The sequence below is a fragment of the Hyaena hyaena genome, unplaced genomic scaffold (genome assembly GCF_003009895.1).
Source record: "Hyaena hyaena isolate Hyena2069 unplaced genomic scaffold, ASM300989v1 scaffold_11, whole genome shotgun sequence".
Taxonomy (NCBI): Eukaryota; Metazoa; Chordata; class Mammalia; order Carnivora; family Hyaenidae; genus Hyaena; species Hyaena hyaena.
In genome coordinates, this window is record NW_024080643.1 from 7,499,270 (window position 1) to 7,522,838 (window position 23,569).

The 23,569-nt window shown below is 41.5% G+C and overlaps 1 protein-coding gene across 4 annotated transcripts in view; it reads left to right on the top strand.

Moving 5' to 3' along the window:
* Positions 1-23,569, top strand: part of ZDHHC20 (zinc finger DHHC-type palmitoyltransferase 20) — a 68,497-nt gene that overhangs the window by 5,588 nt on the left and 39,340 nt on the right. For 3 of the 4 annotated variants that reach the window (XM_039255669.1, XM_039255643.1, XM_039255651.1), the window contains exon 2: positions 21,173-21,199. In XM_039255669.1, the coding sequence (XP_039111600.1) occupies positions 21,173-21,199 (27 nt within the window). Of the gene's footprint in view, positions 1-7,123; positions 7,166-21,172; positions 21,200-23,569 lie in introns of those variants that run through there. The other variant, XM_039255662.1, reaches the window with a different exon arrangement.

The following is a 23,569-nucleotide window of genomic DNA, read 5'->3' on the forward strand; positions in this document are numbered from 1 at the left end:
CCGTGAGATTATGACCTGAGCCGAAGTCGTATGCTTAGCCGACTGAGCCACCCAGGCGCCCCTCTTTTGTTTTCTATTTCATTGATTTCTCATCTGATATTTATTATTTCCTTTCTTTTACTTTGGGTTCATTTGCTCTTTTTCTAGTGTTTTTTGTTTGTTGTTTGTTTTTGAGAGAGAGAGTGCCAGTAGAGGAAGGGCAGAGGGAAAGGAGAGATAGAATCTGAAGCAGACTCCATGCCCAGCACGGTGTCCAACGTGGGCCTCCATCCCGTGACCATGGGATCATGACCTGAGCCAAACTCAAGATTCGGACACTCAACCAACTGAGCCACCCAGGCGTGGGGCGCCCCCTCTTTTTCTAGTTTTCTTTTTTTTTTTTTAATTTTTTTTTTTTTATTCATTTCTAGGAGAGAGAGAGACAGACAGCGTGAACAGGGGAGGGTCAGAGAGAGAGGGAGTCACAGACTGAAACAGGCTCCAAGCTCCGAGCTGGCAGTCAGCACAGAGCCCGACGCGGGGCTCGAACCCACGAACCGTGAGATCATGACCTAAGCGAAAGTCGGACGCTTAACCGACTAAGCCACCCAGGCGCCCCTCTTTTTCTAGTTTTCTTAATGTGGAAACTGAAGTCACTGATTTGAGTCCTTTCTTGCGTGTTCAGTCCTGTACATTTACTCCAAATACTGCTTTATTCACATCCCATTAAAGTTGATTGTTGTACTTTCATTTTCATTCAGTTAAAACAATTTTCTAATTGCACTTTTGATTTCATCTGTGACCCATGGGTTATCTTAGAACTGTGCTAGTTTGCAGTTATTTGAGGATTTTTCCAGATACCTTTAGTATTGATTTTGAATCAATTCCACGTGGTCAGAAAACATACCTTGCATGACATGAGTCCTTTAAAATGCATTCACGCATATCTCATGGCCCTAAATGTGGTCTGTGGTAGAAGCATTTCATGTGCAATTGAGAAAAATGTATTGTGTATTGAGTAGTGTATTTTGCTGTTTGTTATGAGGTAAAGTTTTCTCCTATGTCCTAATGCACCGTAGAGGGCAAGGCAAGTTGGTTGACGGTGTTTTCAGGTCTGCTGTGTTCTTGCTGATTTGTTCTTTGTTCTATCAGCTGATTATTGAGGGAAGTAGGACTGTAATTACGCATTTGTTTCTCCTCGTAGTCTGGCAGTTTTTGCTTCATGCATTTTCAGCTCTGTAATTAGGTACATATAATGTTTGGGATTATTGTGTTCTCTGGGTGAATTGACCCTTTGTCATTTTGAAATGAGGTTTTTATCCCTGGTGATATTGTTTGCTTTCAAATCTAGTTTGGCAGATATTAACGTTACAACTGATCTTCCTTTTGATTAACGTTAGCATGGCAGATCTTTCCCTGTCCTTCCATTTTAACTTGTTTGTGTCTTTATATTTAAAATGCCTGCGTGGCTCAGTCGGTTCAGCATCCAGCTCTTCATCTGAGGGATGTGAGTTTAAGCCCCACTTTGGGCTCCATGTTGGGTGTGAAGCCTACTTAAAAAAAATTAAAATGCATTTCCTGTAAGCAGCATATAGTTGGGTTTTGTTTGTTTGTTTTTTATTTTTTATTTTTTTTTTACAAATAGTTTATTGTCAAATTAGTTTCCACATAACACTCAGTGCTCATCCCCACAAGTGCCCTCCTCCATGCCCATCCCTCCTCCCCCCCACATCCATCAGTCCTCAGTTTTTGTCAGCATTCAAGAGTCTCTCATGGTTTGCCTCTCTCCCTCTCCCCCACCATTTCCCCCCTTCTTCTCCCCCTTGTTCCTCCGTCAAGTTCCTCCTAATCCTCCTATACGTGCAAACATATGATATTTGTCCTTCTCTGCCTGACTTACTTCGCTCAGCATAACACCCTCAGGGTCCATCCACGTTGCTACACGTGGCCAGATTTCATTCTTTCTCATTGCCATGTAGTATTCCATGGGATAGATAAACCACATCTTCTTGATCCATTCATCTGTTGATGGACACTTAGGCTCTTTCCATGTTTTAGCTATTGTTGAGAGTGCTGCTATGAACATCCCGGGGGTACATGTGCCCCTAGGCATCAGCACTCTTGTATCCCTTGGGTAAATTCCTAGCAGTGCTATTGCTGGGTCATAGGGGAGTTCTAGTGTTAGTTTCCTTAGGAACCTCCACACTGTTTTCCAGAGGGGCTGTACCAGTTTACATTCCCACCAGTTGGGTTTTGTTTTTTAAATTCAGTCTGAAATGTCTGGCCTTTTTTTCCCTTTTGGGGGGGTTATAGACTTGTAGTTGACATATAATATTATACTAGTTTGAAGTGTACAACACTTGTCTATGTGTCTCTCTCAAAAATAAATATTAAAAAATTAAAAAAATAAAATATAAATATATTTGATATAATTAAGTGATCACTGCAGTAAGTCTGGTTAACATCCATCAACCACATATAGTTATGTATTTTTTTTACTTGTGTTGAGAACTTTAAAGATAAACTCTCTGCAACTAACTTTTTTTTTTTAACATTTATTCATTTTTGAGAGAGGGAGAGAGAGAGAGAAAATGAATGAGTGGGGGAGGGGCAGAGAGAGAGGGGGGGAGACACAGAATCTGAAGCAGGCTTCAGGCTCCCAGCTGTCAGCACAGAGCCCAAGGCAGGGCTTGAACTCACAAGCGGTAGATCATGACCCGATCCGAAGTCGGATGCATAACCGACTGAGCCACCCGGGCGCCCCTCTGCAACTTTAAAATATACAATATTGTTATCAACTGTAGTCACCCTGCTGTACAATCTATTTTAATTGAGGTGTTTTGACCAGTAACATTGAATGTGATTATGATATAGTTAGGTTTAAGTCTTCTCATTTGACATTTTTTAAATCTGCCCTATCCTTTGTTCCCTTTTCCTTCTCCTTCTGCCTTCTTTTGAGATAATTAAAAATAAGGTTTTTTACTATTTATTTTTTGAGAATACAAGTGGGGGAGGGGCAGGGAGAGGGGGACAGAGGGTCAGAAGCCGGCTTCATGCTAACAGCAGTGAGCCCAATGTGGGGCTCAAATTCAGGAACCAAGTGATCATGACCTGAGCAAAAATCCACACTCAACAGACTGAGTCACACAGGTGCCCCTTGAGTCAATTTTTAAATGATTTTTGAATTTCAATTTTTTTAAAATGATTCTATTTTCTCTCCTTTGTTGGCTTATTAGCTGTAACCCTGTTATTTTACTGATTTGCGTTAGGGTTTATAGCATACAGTTTTAAGTGTTTTTATTTATTTTTGACAAAGAGAAAGCACGCGCGCAAGTAGGGGGTTGGGGGAGGTACAGAGGATCTGAAGCGGGCTCTGCACTGACAGCAGAGAGTCCGATGCAGGGCTTGAACTCGTGAACTGAGAGATCATGACCTGAGCTGAAGTCAGACACTCAATGAACTGAGCCACCCAGGCATCCCTAGAGAGTCTAATTTCTATTTGAACATTCAGTTAATGTGTGTTCAGTAGAGTAGAATCATACAGTTATGGTCTTCAAACTCACTTGAATTGTGTTTGAATATGTTAGAACAAACATCCACAGTAACAATATTAATTAAATTGTAATTACCAAACAAATATTTCAGTGGCCCTCAGGGGTGAAGCCTGGCTGATATTGCTTATTGCTTCTGTGTCTGTAGCCTTTGTTTCAGGTAATGAAACAAGCATAATTTTTGAAATTATGCTTATATTATTTAGGGGAAAAATCTGGCTCCCTATGTCTTATCCCCAGTGGTTTACATAATTATAGGAGAATTTAAGACATGAATTAGAATATTTTTAAAAACCTTCCTGTTTTGTTACTTCCTTTTCCTGTCTGTTCTCAGATCCTGGAGTGTAGTAATTTTCTAAATAACTTGCCTTTTGAAAGCTATAGTGCCCTGCAAAGCTTATTTGCATTCTATCATTATCCCAGCCTCCTTCCCTTTTTTTTCTTTTTCTAAAGAACAGATTTTTTTCTTTTGACTGCTAGTGAATTAATCTGTTCTTACATTATTCTCTGTTGATACCAGAAAGCAAACTGGTCTGACAGAGCTCTATAAATAAATATTAAAGAAAAAAACCCAAATGAATAAAAAGAGCTTTTATAGATTCTTTTATACAAACTGATCCTTTCGATCTCACTGGTTTCTTATAAGACAGGAAATAAGAAGGAAATGGTGCTAGGCAGCTGAGACACCAGGGCAGACTGTCTGGAAGAAGATTGTGCCCTAGTGATGCAGATAAAGCTTCCCTTCTCCCCTGGCCTCTTCTGGTTTGTGACAAAGAAGATACAGCCTTCTAGCCTCCAGCCCCACCGTCTCCTTGACCTCTCTACCGGTCCTTGGCCTCTCTACTGGGGTATCTCATCGCCGTCTCAGACTTAACCACTTTCTGGGTCTCTGTCTTGGTCCGTCTCTGCCCTGAACCAGCCCCTCCTGGCCTAGGTCGGTAAATGAGTTTCATCCTTCTAGTTCCGTGGTTGAAAAATCATCCCATATGCAGTTAATCAACAAATCCTGGCATTCGGTCCGCCTGCTTACCATCCCCACTGCAACGAGAGTCATTCAAGCCGCCGTAACCTCTGTCTTGTGAGGCTGATGGAGAAACAGGATTACAGTTTACACGTCCCGTCATCAGGACAGGGAGTCTCTCTGCCGACCCAGCGAATGCGGGCTGCCGTTGTACTTGCTTTGAGCCGCAGAACGTGAAGGAAGTGACGTGTGAGATTCGGAGCCTGGGCCTCAAGACCGCGTGCCTCTCCTGCCCGAGCTCTTTTGACGCTGGTTGCCGTGAGGAAGGTTGGACGTGCGGAGAGAGAGGCCCAGCCAAGACGCGCTAGTGCCACAGGCCTGATGTGTGAGGGGACCGTCGCAGACTCGCCTGCCCCAGCCCGTCCGCGTGTTGACTGTAGCGAGTAGAACAGTCCAGGTGATCATAGCCTGGACCAACCCGCACAGTCACTGGGAAGAATACTTGGTGGTCTTTTAAAGTCACTGCGTTGTGGGCAGTTTGTTCCACGGCAGCGTCTGCGTCGTCGTAGTGCTCTGCGTCTTCGGCTCTCCTTCCCGTTCCCCCCCCCCCCCCCCCCCCCCCGTGCTCCCCAGAGCAGCCAGAATAATTCCTCCAAAATCAACAGCAGATTCGTCCCTCCTCTCTGAGAGCCTCGTTCAGGGGACACCTGAAGTCCTTCCCGGGGCTCCTCCCCGCAGCCGTGTTACTTCTCTGGCCTGATTTCCTCTCCTCTTTCCTTTGTTTCCACAGCTGCCTCACTGGCCTCCTTGCTGAATGATCTTCATACATTATTTCACCTCCCTGAGCATGTTGCCGTGCTATAAAATGGAATAATAGCTGTTTTACAAAATAGTGTGAAGTGCTTAGCAGATTAGGCCTTGAAATATTACTGGAGATGGGGAGAAGATTGAAATAGCCACTAGCATATTTGTTCCTGTCTTCCTTTGTTTGGGCAGTTTTCTTTGTTTCTTTATTTTTAATTTTTTTAATGTTTATTTGTTTATTTAGAGAGAGGGAGAGAGAGCACCAGCAGGGGTGGGGCGCAGAGAGAGGGAGGGGGAAATCCCAAGCAGTCTCCATGCTGCCAGTGCAGAGCCTGACATGGGTTTCAACCTCACGAACCACGAGGTCGTGACCTGAGCCGAAACCAAGAGTCTGACACTTAGCCAAGTGAGTCACCCGGGTGCCCCATGTTTCTTTATTTTTAATTCTTGGAGTTATTACCCCTTCCTCCCCGTTCTTCAGTGAATGAAAGAGCGCTCTGACACAGTCTTCTTATTCTTAGCTGACCGTGTCTGAAGATCATATTGCAAAAGCGTGTGCCTGTCTTGCTTGAGCGGCTGGCTGTGTCCAGGGTATGCGTGTGGGACAGTATGTTGTCCTAGAAGGAGTCCACGTCACGTGGGGCTTTAAGAAGATTTATACCTGACACTGTTCTTATAAGCGTATAAGCTACACAGATTTAGGTTATTGCTGAAATATGCAGCCCGTCTCCCTAAGCAGATGGGCACCTCCACTTAACTGAAGCAGTAGGTCACAGGTAAGGGTGGTTATGGTTCTGTGGAGAACAGCTTTCTCCAAAATAGAGATCCATACGCCTTGATGATAAAGGATTGTTTAAAGTTATTTTGAAAGCATTCCTATTCTCTGTGCTCTCTCACTTTTTCCAGTGCTTCATTATACTTACTAAGGTGGACTCAGGCCCGCCCAGTTGCAATCCTAGGAGGAGAAATTTTTGTTAGCGTGCTAGTTGCACAGCATGTGAAAACAAATACGAACTTATTAAGTGTGAAGTCTTCAGGGAAGCTTTTTAAACTGATTGCCTGAAAAGGATATCATCAGCACCTACAGGAATTAACAACATCAAAAGGTTATTTTTGCATATGTGGATTGCATAGGTCACCAGTGTGAATTTATACTGATTTTTCCTTGTTCCTGATACCGCAGGATTTTTCTGTGGCTAACTGGTATACCTCCCACAAGTATTAGGAGAGGGGAGGGGTCATGGCTGTGGCAAATGCCACGTACACAGACGCGGTAGCTTCCTAACAGCCCCTCCACCCCTGATGTCAGTGTGAATCATTTAAAATCCGAGGCAAGACTAATACTTCTCTGTTCAGCACCCTGCAGTGGCTTAATCCAGCGCCCTTTCTGTAGCCTGTAAGGCCCTCCATGCTCTGGTCTGCCACAGGCTTTGACTCCTCTCTTCCTTTGCCCACTTGGCTTCAGCCAGACAGGCTGCTTGCTTTCTATCTGTCACACCCTGCAGGGCCCCACCTGCGGACCTTTGTGCTTCCTTGTCTTTCTGCCTGGGATGCTCTCCTCCCAGATTCCGAATGGCCGGTTCTCTGCGGCTAGGTTTCCTTTAAAATACTCTACTACCAGTGAGGCTTTTCTGTCTACGCCATGGAAAATAAGTACTTCCTCTTTCACTTTCTTCTTACCCTGCGTTGTTTTTCTTCATGGCATTTATTACTGCTTAATGTAGTTATTTGTGTTTCTCTCCTGAGTTATGTGTTCACTGCTTTATTTCCAGAACCTAAAACAGTCAAACAATATTTTTTGACTGGATGAATTGATTATATAGCACCGATTCCCGTGCTAGTAGGAGAGAGAGTTGAATGTGTTCACGTGGTAGGTAGCTAACAATTAATTTTGAATACAGATGTGCTCCTGACCTTAAAAAGATCTCCGTGTTGATTCAGTCATTTAACAAAACATTAAGTGCTTATAGTGTTTTAGGTACTGTATTTGACACTGGGAATACAAAGATGTATAAATGTACATGGTCAGATGCATTTGTACTTCACACAGTAGTTCTTATCTTCAATAGTACAGTGGCCAGTTGCATATTACAAATTTTAAATGCCAGTGTAATTAACATACATTGTTATATTAGTTTCAGGTAGACAATATAGTGGCTCAGCAGTCCCATATGTTACTCATTTCTCAAGATAAGTGTGCTTTTAATCCCCTTTCCTATTTCACCCATGTCCCCCCCACCTGCCCTCTAGTAACCACCAGCTTGTTCTCTCTAGTTAAGACACCGTTATTTTTGGTTTGTCTTTTTTTCCTCCCTTTGTTCATTTGTTTTGTTTCTTAAATTCCACATATGAGTGATACCATATGCTATTTGTCTTTCTCTGATTGGCTTATTTCACTTAGCATTATACTCTCTAGATCCATCCATGTTGCTGCAAATGGCAAGCTTTCTTTCTTCTTCATGGCTCAGTAACACTCCATCGTCAGTTTATACCACAGCCTCTTTACGCACTTATCTGTCAGCACTGAGGCCGCTTCCATGGTTGGCTGTTGTAAATACTGCTGCAGTAAACGCAGGGGTGCGTACATCCCTTCAAGTTAGTGTTTTCATATTCTGTGAGTGAACACCCAGTAGTGTGGTTCCTGGATCATAGAGTCGTTCTGTTTTTAGTTGTTTGAAGACCCTCCGTCCCGTCTTCCCCAGCGGCCGCACCAGCTTGCGTTCCCGCCCGCAGCGCACAAGGTTCCTTTTCCTCCACTTCCTCACCAGTGCTGCTTGTGGCTTCAGTTTTCGATTTTAGCCATTCTGACAAGAAAGAGATAATTTCTCACTGTGGTTTTGAATTGCATTTCCTTGACGATGAATGATGTTGAACAGATCTTCATGTGTCTCTTGGCCATCTGGATGTCTTACATGGAGAAATGTCTGTTCATGTCTTCTTCCCATTTTTAATTGCATTATTTGTCTTTTCGGTGTTGAGTTGTAGAAGTTCTTTATAAATTTTGGATACTAACCCTTTTTGGATAGGTCATTGGCAACATCTCCCATTCAGTAGGTTTTTCAGTTTTGTTGATTGTTGCCTTTGCTGTGCAGAAGCTTTTTATTTTGCTGTAATCCCAGTAGTTTACTTTTACTTTGTTTCCCTTACCTCAGGAGACATATCTAGTAAGAAGTTGCTATGGCCAATGTCAAAGGATACTGTCTTTGCTCTCTTTTATGGTTTCAAGTCTCATATTTAGGTCTTTGATCCATTTTGAATTTATTTTTGTGTGTAAGAAATTGATCCAGTTTCATTCTTTTGCATGTGGCTGTCTGTGTCCTCAGTGCCATTTGTGAAGAGACTGTCTTTTTCGCATTGAATATTCTTTCCTGCTTTGTTAAAGATTAATTGACCATATAATTATGAATTTACTTCTGGGCTTTGTATTCTTTTCCATTGATCTACACGTCTGTTCTTGTGCCCGCACTGTACTGTTTTGATCACTATAGCTTTGTAATATAACTTGAAGTCTGGAATTGTGATAACTCGTCTTGTTTTCCTTTTTCAAGATTTTTTTGACTATTTGGGGTCTTTTGTGGTTCCATACAAATTATAGAATTGTTTGTCCTAGTTCTTTGAAAAATGCTGTTGGTATTTTGATAGGGATTGCATTAAATGTGTAGATTGGGTAATAATCGATATTTTAACAATATGTGTTCTTCCATCCTATGAGTATGGAATGTCTATTTTTTGTGTGTTGTCTTCAATTTCTTTCACTGGTGTTTCAGGGTACAGATCTTTCATCTTTATCGTTAAGTGTATTCCTAGGTATCTTATGCATATTACAAGTTCTAAGAAACCCTGCCATAACTAAGTCAGTAACGCTGTTTCACCCAGTATTTTCCTAAACTTTTTTTTTTTGGCATAGAATTCTTTTTTTGTGAAATACATATTTAAATCCTTTTAGACTTGTTGATCTTTGGAAACAGAGCTACCATCTAGCGGTGATGGGGTGGAAGGTGGGGAGCACATCACTACTGAAGGGACTGTGCCTCTGGAAAGAGTGGTGGTACAGTAGATATGAGGCAGCAGCTAATTTCTTCTACATACCTTTTGTTATTAAATTCATCATTTAGGAAGAAAGGTCATTATTACTATAGATGACAAAAACTTACTTGAAAAATACCAACATCTATTTCTAATTTTATTTTTTAAGGTTTATTTATTTTGAGAGAGACAGAGTGAGTGAGAGCTAACAGAGGAGGGGCCGGAGAGAGAGGGAGAGAGAGAGAATCCAAGGCAGGCTCTGTGCAGAGCCCGATGTGGGGCTTGAACTCAGAGACTGTAAGAACATGACCTGAGCTGAAATCAAGAGTTAGGTGCTCAACTGACTGAGCCATCCAAGCGCCCCTATTTCTGATTTTTAAAATGACTTGATAAAATAGTAATAAATGGTTTTTTGAATAAAATTGCATGCATACAAAATACTTGATCGGTTTCCGCTAAAACCAGGAACAAGTAAGATGCTTTGTTACCATGGCCATTGCTGTGTGACATTGTACTGTGTTGACAAATTCAGTTGCTATATTCAGTGCAGAGAAAATAATTAGAAGCATAAGACATTGGAAAGGAAGAGAAAAGTCTACTTTTTTGTGTAGATGATGTGAGAGTATTTATTGAATAGCCAAGAGGATCAATAACAGAATATCTGAACAAAAAGAATTGAGTAAAATTAGCAAACAAGAAGCCAGTACTTTCTGTATATATGTAATGGTTTGTTTGAAAACATAGTGGAAGGAAAGTCTCCTTTTCCACTAACATCAGAAAGAGAAAATACTTAAGAATATACTTTGGAAATATGCCAAATCTGTAAGGGGTAAACAGTCTGGAAAAACACAAGAGTGGACTTAAATAAGTGGAAAGACATGTCCTATTTCATGTTCATGAATAGAATAACTCAACAGTATAGAGATTCCGTTCTCCTCAATTTAGTATATAAACGAATTCCATTCCCAACAAAGTTTTCTTTTGTCTGGCACTCGACAAGTCAATCCTAAAAGTCATTGGGAAAAACAAATAAGAAAGAGCCAGAAAACCTCTGAAAGAGAGTCATAAAGAGGGCAAACCCCACCAGATTTTAAACTGCGAACCCTCTGGGGGGCGCCTGGGGGGCTTAGTCGGTTAAGCGTCCGATTTTCGCTTAGGTCATGATCTCACGGTTCGTGGGTTCGAGCCCCGCGTCAGGCTCTATGCTGACTGCCAGCTCAGAGCCTGGAGCCTATTTCGGAGTCTGTGTCTCCCTCTCTCTCTGACCCTCCCCTGCTCACTTTGTCTCTCTCTCTCTCTCTCTCTCTCCTATCAAAAAAAAAAACAAAAAAAAAACAAAAAAAACAAACTACGAACCCTCTGTAATTAAAACTGCTGAGGGAAGCCTGGGGGGCTCAGTCAGTTGAGTGTCTGACTCTTGATTTTGGGTCAGGTCATGATCTCATGGTTAATGGGATCAAGCCCCACATTGGGCTCTGGGCTGACAGCACAGAGCTTGCTTGGGATTGTCTCTCTCTCTCTCTCTCTGTCCTTCCCTTGATCTGCATACATGCGCGTGCTCTCTCTCTTAAATTTAAAAAATCTATTGGGGTAGGGAGGTATTTGAGAACTCGCTCTACTCTCTCCAGTTTTGCTCTGAACCTAAAGCTGCTCTAGAAAATAAACTCTTAAACAATTGTATGGTATGGTGTGTGCATAGATGTATTGGCCAATGGAGCAGAATAGAATGTCCACAAATAGTAATTATAGAAATTTAGAACATGGTAAAAGTAACGTCTCAAATCACAGAGGAACAGATGGGACAACTGGATGGATACTTGGTGAGAGAGAAAATCCGGGCCACACCTCACATGATACTCCAAGAATAAACTACAAATGGATACAGTCTTGTTTTTTCTTCTCTTCTGTGTCAAAATTTTAATTTTATTATTATTTTTAAATGTGTACTTATTTATTTTGAGAGAGAGAGGAGAGGAGAATCCCAAGCAGCTCCCATACTGCCAGTACAAAGCCCAATGCAAAGCTTGATCTTACAAACTGTGAGATCATGACCTGAGCCAAGATCAAGAGTCGGATGCTTAACCGACCGAGCCACGCAGGCGTCCCTAAACTTTTAACTTTAAAGTAATTTCAGACTTTTGAAAAATAGTCCGAAGAACTTTCATATATTCTTCACCCCGATTCCCTAAATGTTATTATTTGCTACATGTCCTTTGTCATTAGTTCTCTCTCTGAAACAGTTTGAGAGTAAGTTGCAGATATAATGTCCCTCTACCAATAAATACCGCTCAGTGATCTTTCCTAAGAACACGTTTGTCTGTCTCTTCAAATTTCTGTAACAGAACACCGCACACCAGGTGCTTATAAACAACAGAAGTTTATTTCTCATAGTCCTAGAAGCTGGGAGTCCAACTTCAGGGCACCACAGATGTGCTGGCTGGGGAGGGCCCACTTCCTGGTTCACAGATGGCCATCTTTTCACTGTATCATCACATGGCGGAAGGGACAAGGGATTTCTCTGAGGTCTCTTATAAGGGCCCTAATCCCTTTCATAAAGCCTTCACCTTCATGACCTAATCACCTCCCAAAGGCCCCATCTTCAAAAAATACATGAATTGGGTTGGAGGGAACACACAACATTTAGTCATAGCAAAGAACATTTTCTTATGTAATATCAGGATACAGTTATCAAAATCAGGGAATTAGCATTGATAAAATGCCACTCTAATCTGTAAGCCTTATTCAGATTTCCCCAGTTGCCCACAAGTCCCTTCTGCTCCACAGATCAGCCAAGGATCACACACTGCAGTTAGTAGTTATCATGTCTCCTTAGTGTCCTTTATTCTGGAAGAGTCCCTCAGTTGCTCTGTCTTCCATGACCATAACAGTTTTGAAGAGTACAGGCTTCTTTGTGGAAGGTCCCTTGAATTAGGTGATATCTCATGATTAGATTCAAAGTGTAGAGTTTGGGCAAGAATACCACAGAAGTGGTGCTCTGGCATTGAGTGTACACTTCTAAGTCTGTGAACTGTAGTTACCAGTTCAGCTGGTCTCCGCCAGCTTTCTCCATTCTGGAAGGGTGCAGCGTCTCTGGGTAATTAGTAGGCATTTGGGCAGACCCCGGTGTACACACAGGCCCTTGGAGGAAGGGCTTGCTGCTCGGTTGTGTCAGCTTTTAGCTGTCGGCTCTTTCAGTATGACTGATTGCACCCAAGGGCACACCCTTCCTGTGCCAGCCTGTGTCCAGTGTGTGAGTGAGAAGGGGCCCCGCTGCTTTAGAGCCCTCGCTAGTCGGCCAAGGTTCTGATAAGCCTGCAGCACGGTTGCGTTTCTCCTTAGGTCACAGCTCGTGCCCCACATTCTGTCTCTGCGCCTGATTCCAGAGAGCCAAGCTGACACAGCTGTCGTGGTGGGAAAATACCTTGAGACTCTATAACCTGTTCCTGTTATTTGCACTAAGTCTTTTTAGCATCTCTCCATCATTCCTGAAACAGGTCGTGCTGGTGATTTTTCTATTTCTGGGATTTCTGCTACATTTGATGGAATTCTGCCTTAAGGAAGAGCTTTCCTTCCTCCCCAGTCATTCATTTATATCACCGTTGTCTCATGGATTCTTATCTTATGGGTTGCAATCTAGCATATATTTCATTGCTCATATGGCTCCGGATTTGGCCATTGGGAGCCCCTTCCATTTGGTTTCTGTCCCCGTCATTTCTTCTTTCCTTGCTTTCTGGCACCACATGGTTTTTCAGGCTTATCTGATAGTTTTCTCACCCTGGAATCTGCCATTTCAAAATGGGCCACATTTGAATGTAAAAAATAAAAACTTTCAAGCACTAGAAGGAAACATGGGTGGATGGCCTTAGAGCCAGGGAGTGAGGAAAGCCCGCTAGGAAATAAAAGGATTAGTGAACAGCAGCAGTTCACTAATCAGTTCATCAGCATATGAAAAGATGCTTATTCTCCTGTAGAAGAAAATGCAAAGTGAAATTGCCGCCTGGTACAAAACGTCTGGAAACGCTCGGTGGGGTCGGTGGTGGAAGACAGGCAGTTGGAGCCTTGCTGGTAGGAGCACAGAATGGCACAGCCCCTCTGCCAGCGACGTGGGGAATCAGGCAGATGTACTTTTGGTCCAGTAATTTCTCTGTCAGTAATTACAGTGAGAGGGACTTCCACAGATACGCAGCCCGGGCGTCGGCTTCGTCCCGGCCACGCTGGTGGCGCGGTAGCGGCTGGAGGCCTGTCGGCAGGGCCCCGAGTGGGGACCGAGTGGGGACCGCACGCCCTCGCGGCGGAGTCCGTGCGGGCTTGGGAGCACGAGCAGCGCTGGGCTCCGTGTGACTTCCCAGCGACTTCTGGGCCCGAAGCAAGAGAAGCAAGATGCAGAGGAGGTGTGTAAAGGGCACAACTAGAAATATATCTTCGTTTGTTTATTTTGCTAAAAGAAATAGGATAAAGCAGGCTGATGAAAATGATTACCTGCAATGAGAGGGTAACTAGGAAGGAAAGCCAGGCCTTTCCGACTTTGTGTAGTTTCGACTTTTAAACCATTTATATTTTTTTTCATATTCAAAAAATAAAGAGGAGGCAAAAGCAAATTGTAAAATTTGGACCCACGACACAAATGAACTTAACTTTATATAAAATTGACGCTATACACAGCGAGGAAAGAGTCGTTTCAAGTGGCTTTTGGCCATTGTACTCCTTAGTGGGATAGTTTAAAACCAAAACAAAGCAAAAATTTTAAACTACAAAGAAATTGTAAACCAGTATGCAATTTTTAAACTATTTTATTTATATTTTAGGATGAGCTGAAAAGTGAATTAATTAGGAACCTAGATTTTCACTGTACCTAAATGCAGAGAGATAAAAATGTAACGCCAAGGAAATTAAGGGAAAACTTTATAATGTTCTATTTGAATTAGAAATATCAATGTGGGGCCGCCTGGGTGACTCAGTCAGTTGGACATCTAGCTTCGGCTCAGGTCATGATCTTGTGGTTCGTGAGTTCAAACCCCGCATCGGGCTCTGTACTGACAGTTCAGAGCCTGGAGCTTGCTTCGGATTCTGTGACTCCCTCTCTGCCCCTCCCCAGCTCACACTCTGTCTCTGTCTCTCAAAAATAAATAAACATTAACAATTTTTTTAAAAAAAGAAATATCAATCTGAATATAAATACAGATGTGTAACACTATTTCAGTCAACCAAAAGGGCCTAAAAGCAATGAAAGTCCAGTAGCTGTGAGCACCCCTAGTATTCAAAGCTTGGTTTCCAAGTATCACTAAAAGGAACCGATGCAGGCACATTGGCTGGCTCAGTTCGTAGAGCACGCAACTCTTGATTTTGGGGGGATCATGAGCTCAAGCCCCACATGTGGGATAGAGCCTACTTGAAAAAAAGTAAAACAGAACCAGTAGCCCTTGGAGAAATGGCTAATTTCAGGTCTGCAGGAGGGAAGATAGAAAGTGAGCCTGGGACATCTTGTTCTAGACAGCAAAGAAGTGCTCAAAGACTAAGGGGGATAACTCGGGAGGCTGCAGGAGTCTGTTGGAAGAGCATTGGCCAAAGATGAGAAAGAAGGAGTGTAGTTGATAATGACACATTAAATTTAAAAAATCCATACAATTCCTTATTGATATTCAAAAAGAGAACATTTGAATTTATTTGTCAACAATGACTTTGAATGTTATACCAACATTCTGTTCTGAAAATGGGTAAAGGGCAGTAATTAGGTTTTTGTGCTGCCTTTTTAGGAAGTTCTAGTTAATCACCAGTTGAAAGTGCTTTATAGAAAAATACCAGCTTCAAAGTGTATAAATAAGTAATAGAAGGGTTTTAATGGTAATTTTTAAATTCTACAAAATAATTGATTCAGGCAAAGATGATCAACAGGTGCTAACACCATTAGGTAAAAAGTTTGGGGGGAGGAAGAAAGTCACATATTGTTAACATTTCACTGCACAAAAATCTTCATGACTGTTAAGTGAAATCTATGCCTTTACAGGGGAGAGACTTGGTGGTCACTACCTTGTCAAGTGACCCCAGACATAACATAGTGACAGACTTCAGTAATGTACCTCCCAATCCCAGAATACTTTAGATCTGAGTGTTCTTGTCCATTCTCTCCCTCACACCCCCAAATTGCATTCAGGCCTTTACACTTGGAGTGGAATAACGGGAAGAGGAGTTGGGGGTAGGAGCGAGAGGGTGAAGTTAAGGACACCAAAAAGAAACAGACAAAACCGTTCATTTCACAAGACATCTGGCCTGTTGTTGTCATTATGTACTTATTTTTAGAGAGGAAGAGGGAGAGAGTGCAGGGGAGCAGGGTGGAGGGGGGGAGAGAGAGAGAATCTTAAGCAGGTGCAGGCGCTGGGCTAAGCTAAGGTTCCCATGACCCTGGGATCATGACCTGAGCTGAAATCAAGCATTGGGTGCTTAACCAGCTCAGGCACCCCTGGTTATCATATGAGATTCTGGGAAAGTGATGGTGCCTTATGTTTGAGTCTCCCCAGATCACTGCACAAAAACATTTAACAACTTGAATAGTATGTGACAAAACCAGTTTGCTAGAGAATGGGAAGGAGTTTTAGACAACCAGAATGACTAATGAGATATCAACTTAAACTCTGATGTGAACATTTAAAATGTATCTTCTTGTAGACCTAAGACCTGTAAGTAAAGGTAGTAAGGAAAGAGACTGGTTTGTAATGGGTGTGCGCTACAACTAAGTGGATATAGTAGAGCTGTTAGATAGTGTGAAAACATTATTTAAATGAATAATCATAAGGGGCGCCTGGGTGGCTCAGTCGATTGAGCATCCGGTTTCAGCTCAGGTCATGAGACTGGCTCGAGAGTTGGAGCCGTGCATCGGACTCACTGCTGTCAGCACAGAGCCTGCACGAGAGCCTCTGTCTCCCTCTCTCTCTGCCACGCTCCTGCTCCCGCTTCCTTGCTCTCTCTCTCTCAAAATTAAACATTTTAAAAAACAAAATGAATAATGTATGATATTCTGATTCTTCGTCCTTTCTTTGAGAACCAGGATTCTCACTTCTTAAAAAAAAAAGGTACAATTATAAAGTAAATGATGAAAACTTTGTAGACTAGAATTTGAATTATTAGTACGAACTCATGATATGTTTTTCTTAAAAAAAGTATGTATCTGCTTATACATAGACAGTAAAGGGAGGAAAACTGTTAATTAACAGTCAAATCATTTATGCAGAAAATCCCAAGGAATATACAAAAGTACTACTAAAAACTAATAAGTAAATTTAGCAGTTTCATGGGGTATGATCTAAGATCAGTAAACAAAACTCAGCAATATTTCTAACTAATAAGAATTAGAAATTGAAGTTTTCAAAAAGTACTATTTATAATCACATCAAAAACATTAATACTTTAGGGATAAATCTAACAAAATACAAAGTTTTGTGTATAGTTGAGATAAAATCTAAAATGAAGAGATGCACTATGTACGTGGAGTGGAAGACTGATTATTATAAAGATGTCTGCTCTTTCCAAATTGATCTATGGAGACAGCACAAATCCAACCAAAATCCCAGCAGCCATTTATTTTTAATTTTTTTATTTCTAGGAGAGAGAGAGAGAGAGAGACAGCGTGAGCAGGGGAGGGTCAGAGAGAGAGGGAGACACAGACTCTGAAACAGGCTCCAGGCTCTGAACTGGCAGTCAGCACAGAGCCCGACGCGGGGCTCGAACCCACGAACCGCGAGATCATGACCTAAGCGAAAGTCGGACGCTTAACCGACTAAGCCACCCAGGCGCCCCAGCCATTTTTTTTTTTAAGAAATCAGTAAGATAAGTTTCAAATTTATATGGAAATGCAAAGGACCTAAAATAGCCAAGGACTCGCACTGTCTGATTTCAAGATTTACTAAGAGCACCAAAGGATGGGTCAGTGTGGTGTTGGCGTAAGGCTGGGCCTGGATCCATCAATAGGACAGAATAAGAGTACAGAAACAGCCCCTCACACATGTCTGTTGTTTAATGTTTGGAAAAATGTTTACTTATTTTTAATGGGGGGAGAGGGGGAGGGGCAGAGAGAGGAGACAGGATCTGAAGCAGACTCTGCACTGACAGAGAACCTGATGCAGGGCTAGAACTCATGAGCTGTGAGGTCATGACCTGAACCAAAGTCGGACGCTTAACCGACTGAGCCACCCAGTCGCCCCTGTTAATTTAATTTTTAATTAAATTTTGTCAGAAGTTCCAAGGCAATTCAATAGGGAAAGGATAGTTTCAGCTAAAAAATATTGGAACTTTTGGCCATCTAAATGCAATAAGATTCATTTCAACCCTTTTTATACCATATTTTTAATACCATAATTTTAAAAATCAGCTTTTAAAATAGATTACAGACCTAAATGTAAAACCTATTAAACTTCAAGAAAGAAACATACGAGCAAATCTCTGTGTCCTGTTGTTGGTGAAGATTTCCTTCATAGGGCACAAAGCATGACCCGTAAAAGAAAAAAAAAAGATAAATTGGATTTCATCAAAATAAATTTGTTCTGCTCTTTAAAACTGTTAAATAGAGGAAAAGATAAAACATGGACTAAACGGAAATATTTGCACAATATATTTGTTAAAGGACTATGTCCAGGATATAAAGGGCCCACCCTTCAATATTAAGGGAATTGGTAACTAAAAAGTGGCCAACAATTTCAACCCGCAGCTTCGCACAGAAGTGTAGTGCTGGCCAGTAAGCACGTCACAGGATATTCGGCGCCATTAGTGTTTAGGGGAACACAAATCACAGTGAGGTGTCCCCATATGGTTTTAGAATAGCTAAAAGTTTAAAGAGTGACAGTTCCAAGTGTCGATGAGGGTGTGGAGCCACTTGTAACTGGTACGTTTTTGGTGGGGAATGTAAAACGATACAGCCGCTTTTGAAAACGGCGTGGCTCTTCCTGGTACACTTAAACACCGCTCCAGCAATCTCCTAGCTAATATTGACCCAAGTAATGAAAATATACGTCCGCCCAAAGGCTTCTGTGTGAGCAGTCAAGTCACGATAGCCAAAAACCGAAAGCAAATGTCTTACCCGTTGGTGAATGGGTACATAAGTTGGGGCCCGTCCACACCGTAGAATACCGCTCTGCGGGACAGAGAAACGCATCGGAGTTTCTGGTTCTGGGACGAGTGAACACGCTTTTCCTGCTAAGTACAACCCAACCCCTGCCTACTGTGCATAAAGCAGGTTGTAAAATGTGGAGAGAGAGAGGCAGATCAGCTGGGCACAGACCCAAACCCAAGTCAAGCTGGTTTTCTGTAGCCAAACCGGGAGAAGGGCAACCTAGCAAGACAACTAGACAGCAGCTGCCCTGCTTCAGCCAAAAACTTTGGAAAACTGCACCCTGTCCCCTCCTTTCTCCGGCAGAGCCTGAGTGTGGGGTTAAGACTTGCCCCTGGCCAGCCGTAACAGGGGACCCTCTGGTATCTCCTCCTCCACTTTCCTTGGGGGGGCGGGGGGGTCCGGATCAGGGCAGGTGAAGGCCTGGGCAGAAGGCCTCACTTCCCAGCGGCAGTAAGGAAGCCTCCCTCCCCACGGAATCAGTGGAGGCTTGTGGGGAGCACTTGTGTGGGGAGCACTTGTGTAGATCTTGCCCCGTTCTAATATCCATTTCTAGGAATGTTACCTTTTTAGGGGGCTTTATAGATAAAACCTTTCTTCAGCTGTAATTTCTCCATGGTGATTGCATGCACATTGGGAAAGCTGCTGCTGTCTGTAGACTCCTACCACCTCTCGTGTATGATAGTTTTTCAGTTAGATTTCTTTGGCTATGAAGGTATACAGTCTTATAATCTGCAACTAGAGATACATTTGCTTCTTTTCTGTTTTTCTCCCATTAGTTTATTTCTCATAATTGTGTGGCTTGTATAGTGCTTCCCAATCATTTCACATTGTGGCAATAATGAAAATTATATTTTTAGTGTATGTTAGCATAAATGGGGAATGCTTTGTGAGGCCAGGGGGCCCAGCCCAGGGTGTAACTATCCCAGTGCTCTGCCTGACTTGTCTGAGCTGGGGGTGAAGAAGCCTCCCTAAAACAATGCTTTAAAACAAAAATCACGAACTTGCTTGTTTTGTTCCTAAACTTCAGTGGGAATACTTTGTTAGTGTTTCTCATTAAATTATGCCGGTTTGAGGATTGAAGTAGATATATTTTAATTTATAAAGGAAGTATCCAGGTACTTCTGTCTCTTTTATCAACAGATTTTAGTCAAAAGTGCTTATTGACAAACATTTCTTAAGCATTGCTGCTGTATGCCAGGCTTTAGAACTAAAACAGGGAATAAGGTGAGAGACACGACAGGAAAGAACACAAGTCCAAGTAGACTTGAACTCAGATCCTGTCTACACTACATGTACTAGTTTTGTGACTTTAAGCAAGTCGTTTAGATATTTTGAGCCTTCGCTTACTTATCGGTAAAATGATTCTAAGACCCGATTCTAAGACCCGATTCCACGCCTGTGCAGTCCAGTAGGGAGAGACAGGACATATCACCAAGTAATTGCAAAAAAAATAAGGTGGCATAGTAAAGTCGGAAGAGTGAGCAGTGGTGATATAAAGGAGTGTCTGCTCTGCCTAAAGAGGGACTCGGGAAGGCTTTACAAAGGAGGCAGTATTTAAACTAGGCCATGGAGTATGAATTGGGGAGGCACACAGCACATGTGAAACTGCTGGATGCATTTAGGAAACTGCCACTTGTTCGAGACAGTTAGACTACAGGTATGGGCAAGTGACAGACTGGAGAGGTGGAGCACTGAGGGCCTGTGGTTGCTACCCTGAAGATTTTGGACTCTATTCTGTAAAGAACTGGGAGGTGTTAGAGAAGATCCAGCCATCAAATGTGCTGGCGGTGAGTTAAAAGCGATACTTCAAAGTCTCTTTAGGCCATTATGTTTGAAGAGGGGCTGAAATAAGGCAATGGGAAAAGTTGAGGGAGGTGACAGATTTGAAAAGGCCTGGATAGCAGAATTGACAGGACCTAGAGGCCATTGGACCATCTGGAGAGAAGGAATAGATAGCAATTCCCAGGGTTTTAAGCTAGGAATAAAAGGCACTGTAAAAATTACAGGGACAGTTTCCTTTATGTTTTTCTATAGAGAAAGACAAATTGTCTTGAGTATAGTTTTCACGAAGTTCGGTAAGAACATCCCAGAATGCGCACGTGAGTATGTCCCGTGCAGGAGAGTCCTGGCTTTAAGGAAAGAGCTAAAGAAAACATAACTATAAACATACTGAGAGGCTTAAAAGTAACAAAGGTGTGAAAAAAATCTTAATGTGATTGGTAGATGAGAAAGAAAAATTTTATGTTTAGCATTTTAGTGCTTTTAAAGTGTGCAGTCTCCTCATATGTGGAACTTGAGAAGCTTAACAGAAATCCATGGGGGAAGGGAAGGGGGGAAAATAGTTAAAACCAGAGAGGGAGGGAGACAAGCCATAAAAGACCCTTAAATACAGAGAACAAACCGAGGGGTAAGGGGGGGGGCAGAGAGGGGAAAGTGGGTGATGGGCACGAAGGAGGGCACTTGTTGGGATGAGCACTGGGTGTTGTATGTAAGCGATGAATCCCAGAATCCACCCCCAAAACCAAGAGCACACTGTATACGCTGTATGTTAGCTAACTTGACAATAAATTATATTTTAAAAATAATAAATAAATAAAGTGTGCAATCCTGAATTTGCATTTGTGTTTATATATTATAACTAAATTTTATTTGTGCGAAAAAGATGTTAAGGTGAATAGTTAATCTGAAATAACATTTATGTACAAAATGTTTACAGTATATTATTTATTCACTGTTTTTCTTCTATTCTAGTTACTCTCTCTGGAAATGAAGAAAACGGTAAGGCACTTTAAGTCTCAATTTAAGTAGAATGCTTATGGTATCCTCATGCTTTTATTTAGTGATGACTGTATGTGTTTTTGTCTTCAGAAAGAAAATCTTTGTTTTTAAAGTTTAAGTAGGAGATACAGTATTGGGTTAATTCCTATTCAATATCTTTTCATTTGCAGTGTTTATATATATAAACTGGAGTAGCTGTTAATTTTGTAAGGCACGTACTACCCAAAGTTCTTTGATATATTTATGTACATATTTATGCCTTGTATGTTCTTCAGAACTTTTGATAGTAGTAATTCAAAGATTCTTCTTTTCTTTTTTTTTTTTTTTAATGTTATTTATTTTAGAGGGACAGAGAGAGCATGTGGGGGGAGGGGCAGAGGGAGACAGAGAGTCCCAAGCAGGCTCCACCCTCAGCGCTGAGCTGACGCAAGGGCCCAGGACCGTGACATCATGACCTGAACCAAAATCAGAAGTCGGGCGCCCAACCAACGGAGGCATCCAGGCGCCCCAAAGATTTTTACTGTCAGTTCTAGCTAGGGTTGAGGAGGGGATTTTGTGTCATAATGCCCAAACTTTATTGATGGTTCTCTTGATAATGTGTTTGTTGAAAATAATACTGCTCACAGACATTTTACAAAATAACCAAACTAAATTTGTAAATTGTATTACTAGTTCATTTTCAAAGGGAATTCTGCTTTTTTTGTAACAACTAGTCAAGAAGATAATGCCTGGAGGGAAAAATCATTGCTCAGTATCTCACCAGGATAAAATAAAATATTAAGTTATTGAGATCAGATTTCAAAAATAAAATTTGATTTGAGGTACAAAATCCAGAGGATTTCTAAACCAGTTGAAGAGTTAGAAATTATTAATAAATATTTATTCTTATTGGAAACAGGCATTAAGCATGTAAATCTCAAGTTGCTTTGAATCTAATTTTTCAGCTCTAGCCAGGGCTGAGGAGGAATATAGACTTACCCTGGGTAGGCTTGATTTTCTTCCTTTAAATCAAGACTATTTCCTATTTATAGCACAGATACAGAAAGCAGAGGATTTCTGAAGTATTTATAAAAGAACATCTAACTTGTCTCATTATTTCTTGGGTCTGTTTTGGCCATGTCTTTCAAAGACTCTTTTGATGAATTTTTTTCTTTGCTTGTTTTTTTTTAAATTCATTTACAAGTGATTTTTGAATCAGACTTTTTGATTTATAGATTTTTTTGTTTTGATTTAATTTGCTTAGTTAATTAACATTTTACTTTGTCACTTCTAACCAATGGTTTAGAGCATATATATGTGACCAGCAGTTTTCTTACTAGTAGTCACATTATTTCTGATTTATTTAAAAGCAGTAATTTCATCAGGGCACCTGGGTGGCTCAGTCAGTTGAGCGTCTGACTTTGGCTCAGGACATGATCTCACAGTTCATGAGTTCGAGCCCCAGGTTGGGCTCTGTGCTGACAGTTGAGAGCCTGGAGCCTGCTCCGGATTCTGTGTCTCCCTCTCTCTCTGCCCCTCCCCTGCTTGTCTCTCTCTCTCTCAAAATTAAAAATAAACATTAAAAATTTTTTAAATAAAAGCAGTGTTTTTCATTACATTATAATGTGATAATTTCCATTTGTTAAGTGCTTATTATATTTCAGGCATTATGCTAAGAGATTTATCTGTTTTGTTTTTTTTACTGAGGGTTAAGATTTTTTTAAAGCAGAAACCATTTTGTTCTTGTGGAGAGCAGAAAAACTCTAAAAATATTTTAAATGTCTTTAAAAATATTTTGATAGGATATTGTTTTATGTGCCGACTTTAGTTGTAAGTAACTAAATGATTAAGAAGTTTAAAGCACCTCAAGGTTACCAGTTATCTCAAAGCTATACAGTAGTATACAGATGAAGAATGACAAACTTGATTGAATATGGGGGCCAGGCAAAAATATAAATAGGTGAAGCGAGCGAGCTGAAATTAATACCGCGACTCAGTAAATGCCTCCGTGTTCGTATAACTACTGTAGGAGACTGAGCTCCTGTATACTTTCCAAAGGAAAATCAAATGAAGGCCTGATAATGTATCCACATTAGGTAGTCCATGGGGTTCAACCTGAAGGGAGCAGATATTTTGAGAAACCAGAACTTTCAATGAGGATGACAATCAGTTTTAGTGGACATTCAGAGGAAGGCAGATTTGAAGATAGATGGAGGCTGTGGGAAGGATTTCATTTGGGCATCAGATGTTGGCTCTGAAATCGAATGTTACTAAGATGATGGGGAAAGTGAAGGAAAACACACTTCTAGGTATGACATAGTGAAAAGAACCGTGGGTTTTTATCAAGCAGGCATGGGTTTGAATTCTGGCTTTGTCGTTTACTAAGTGACA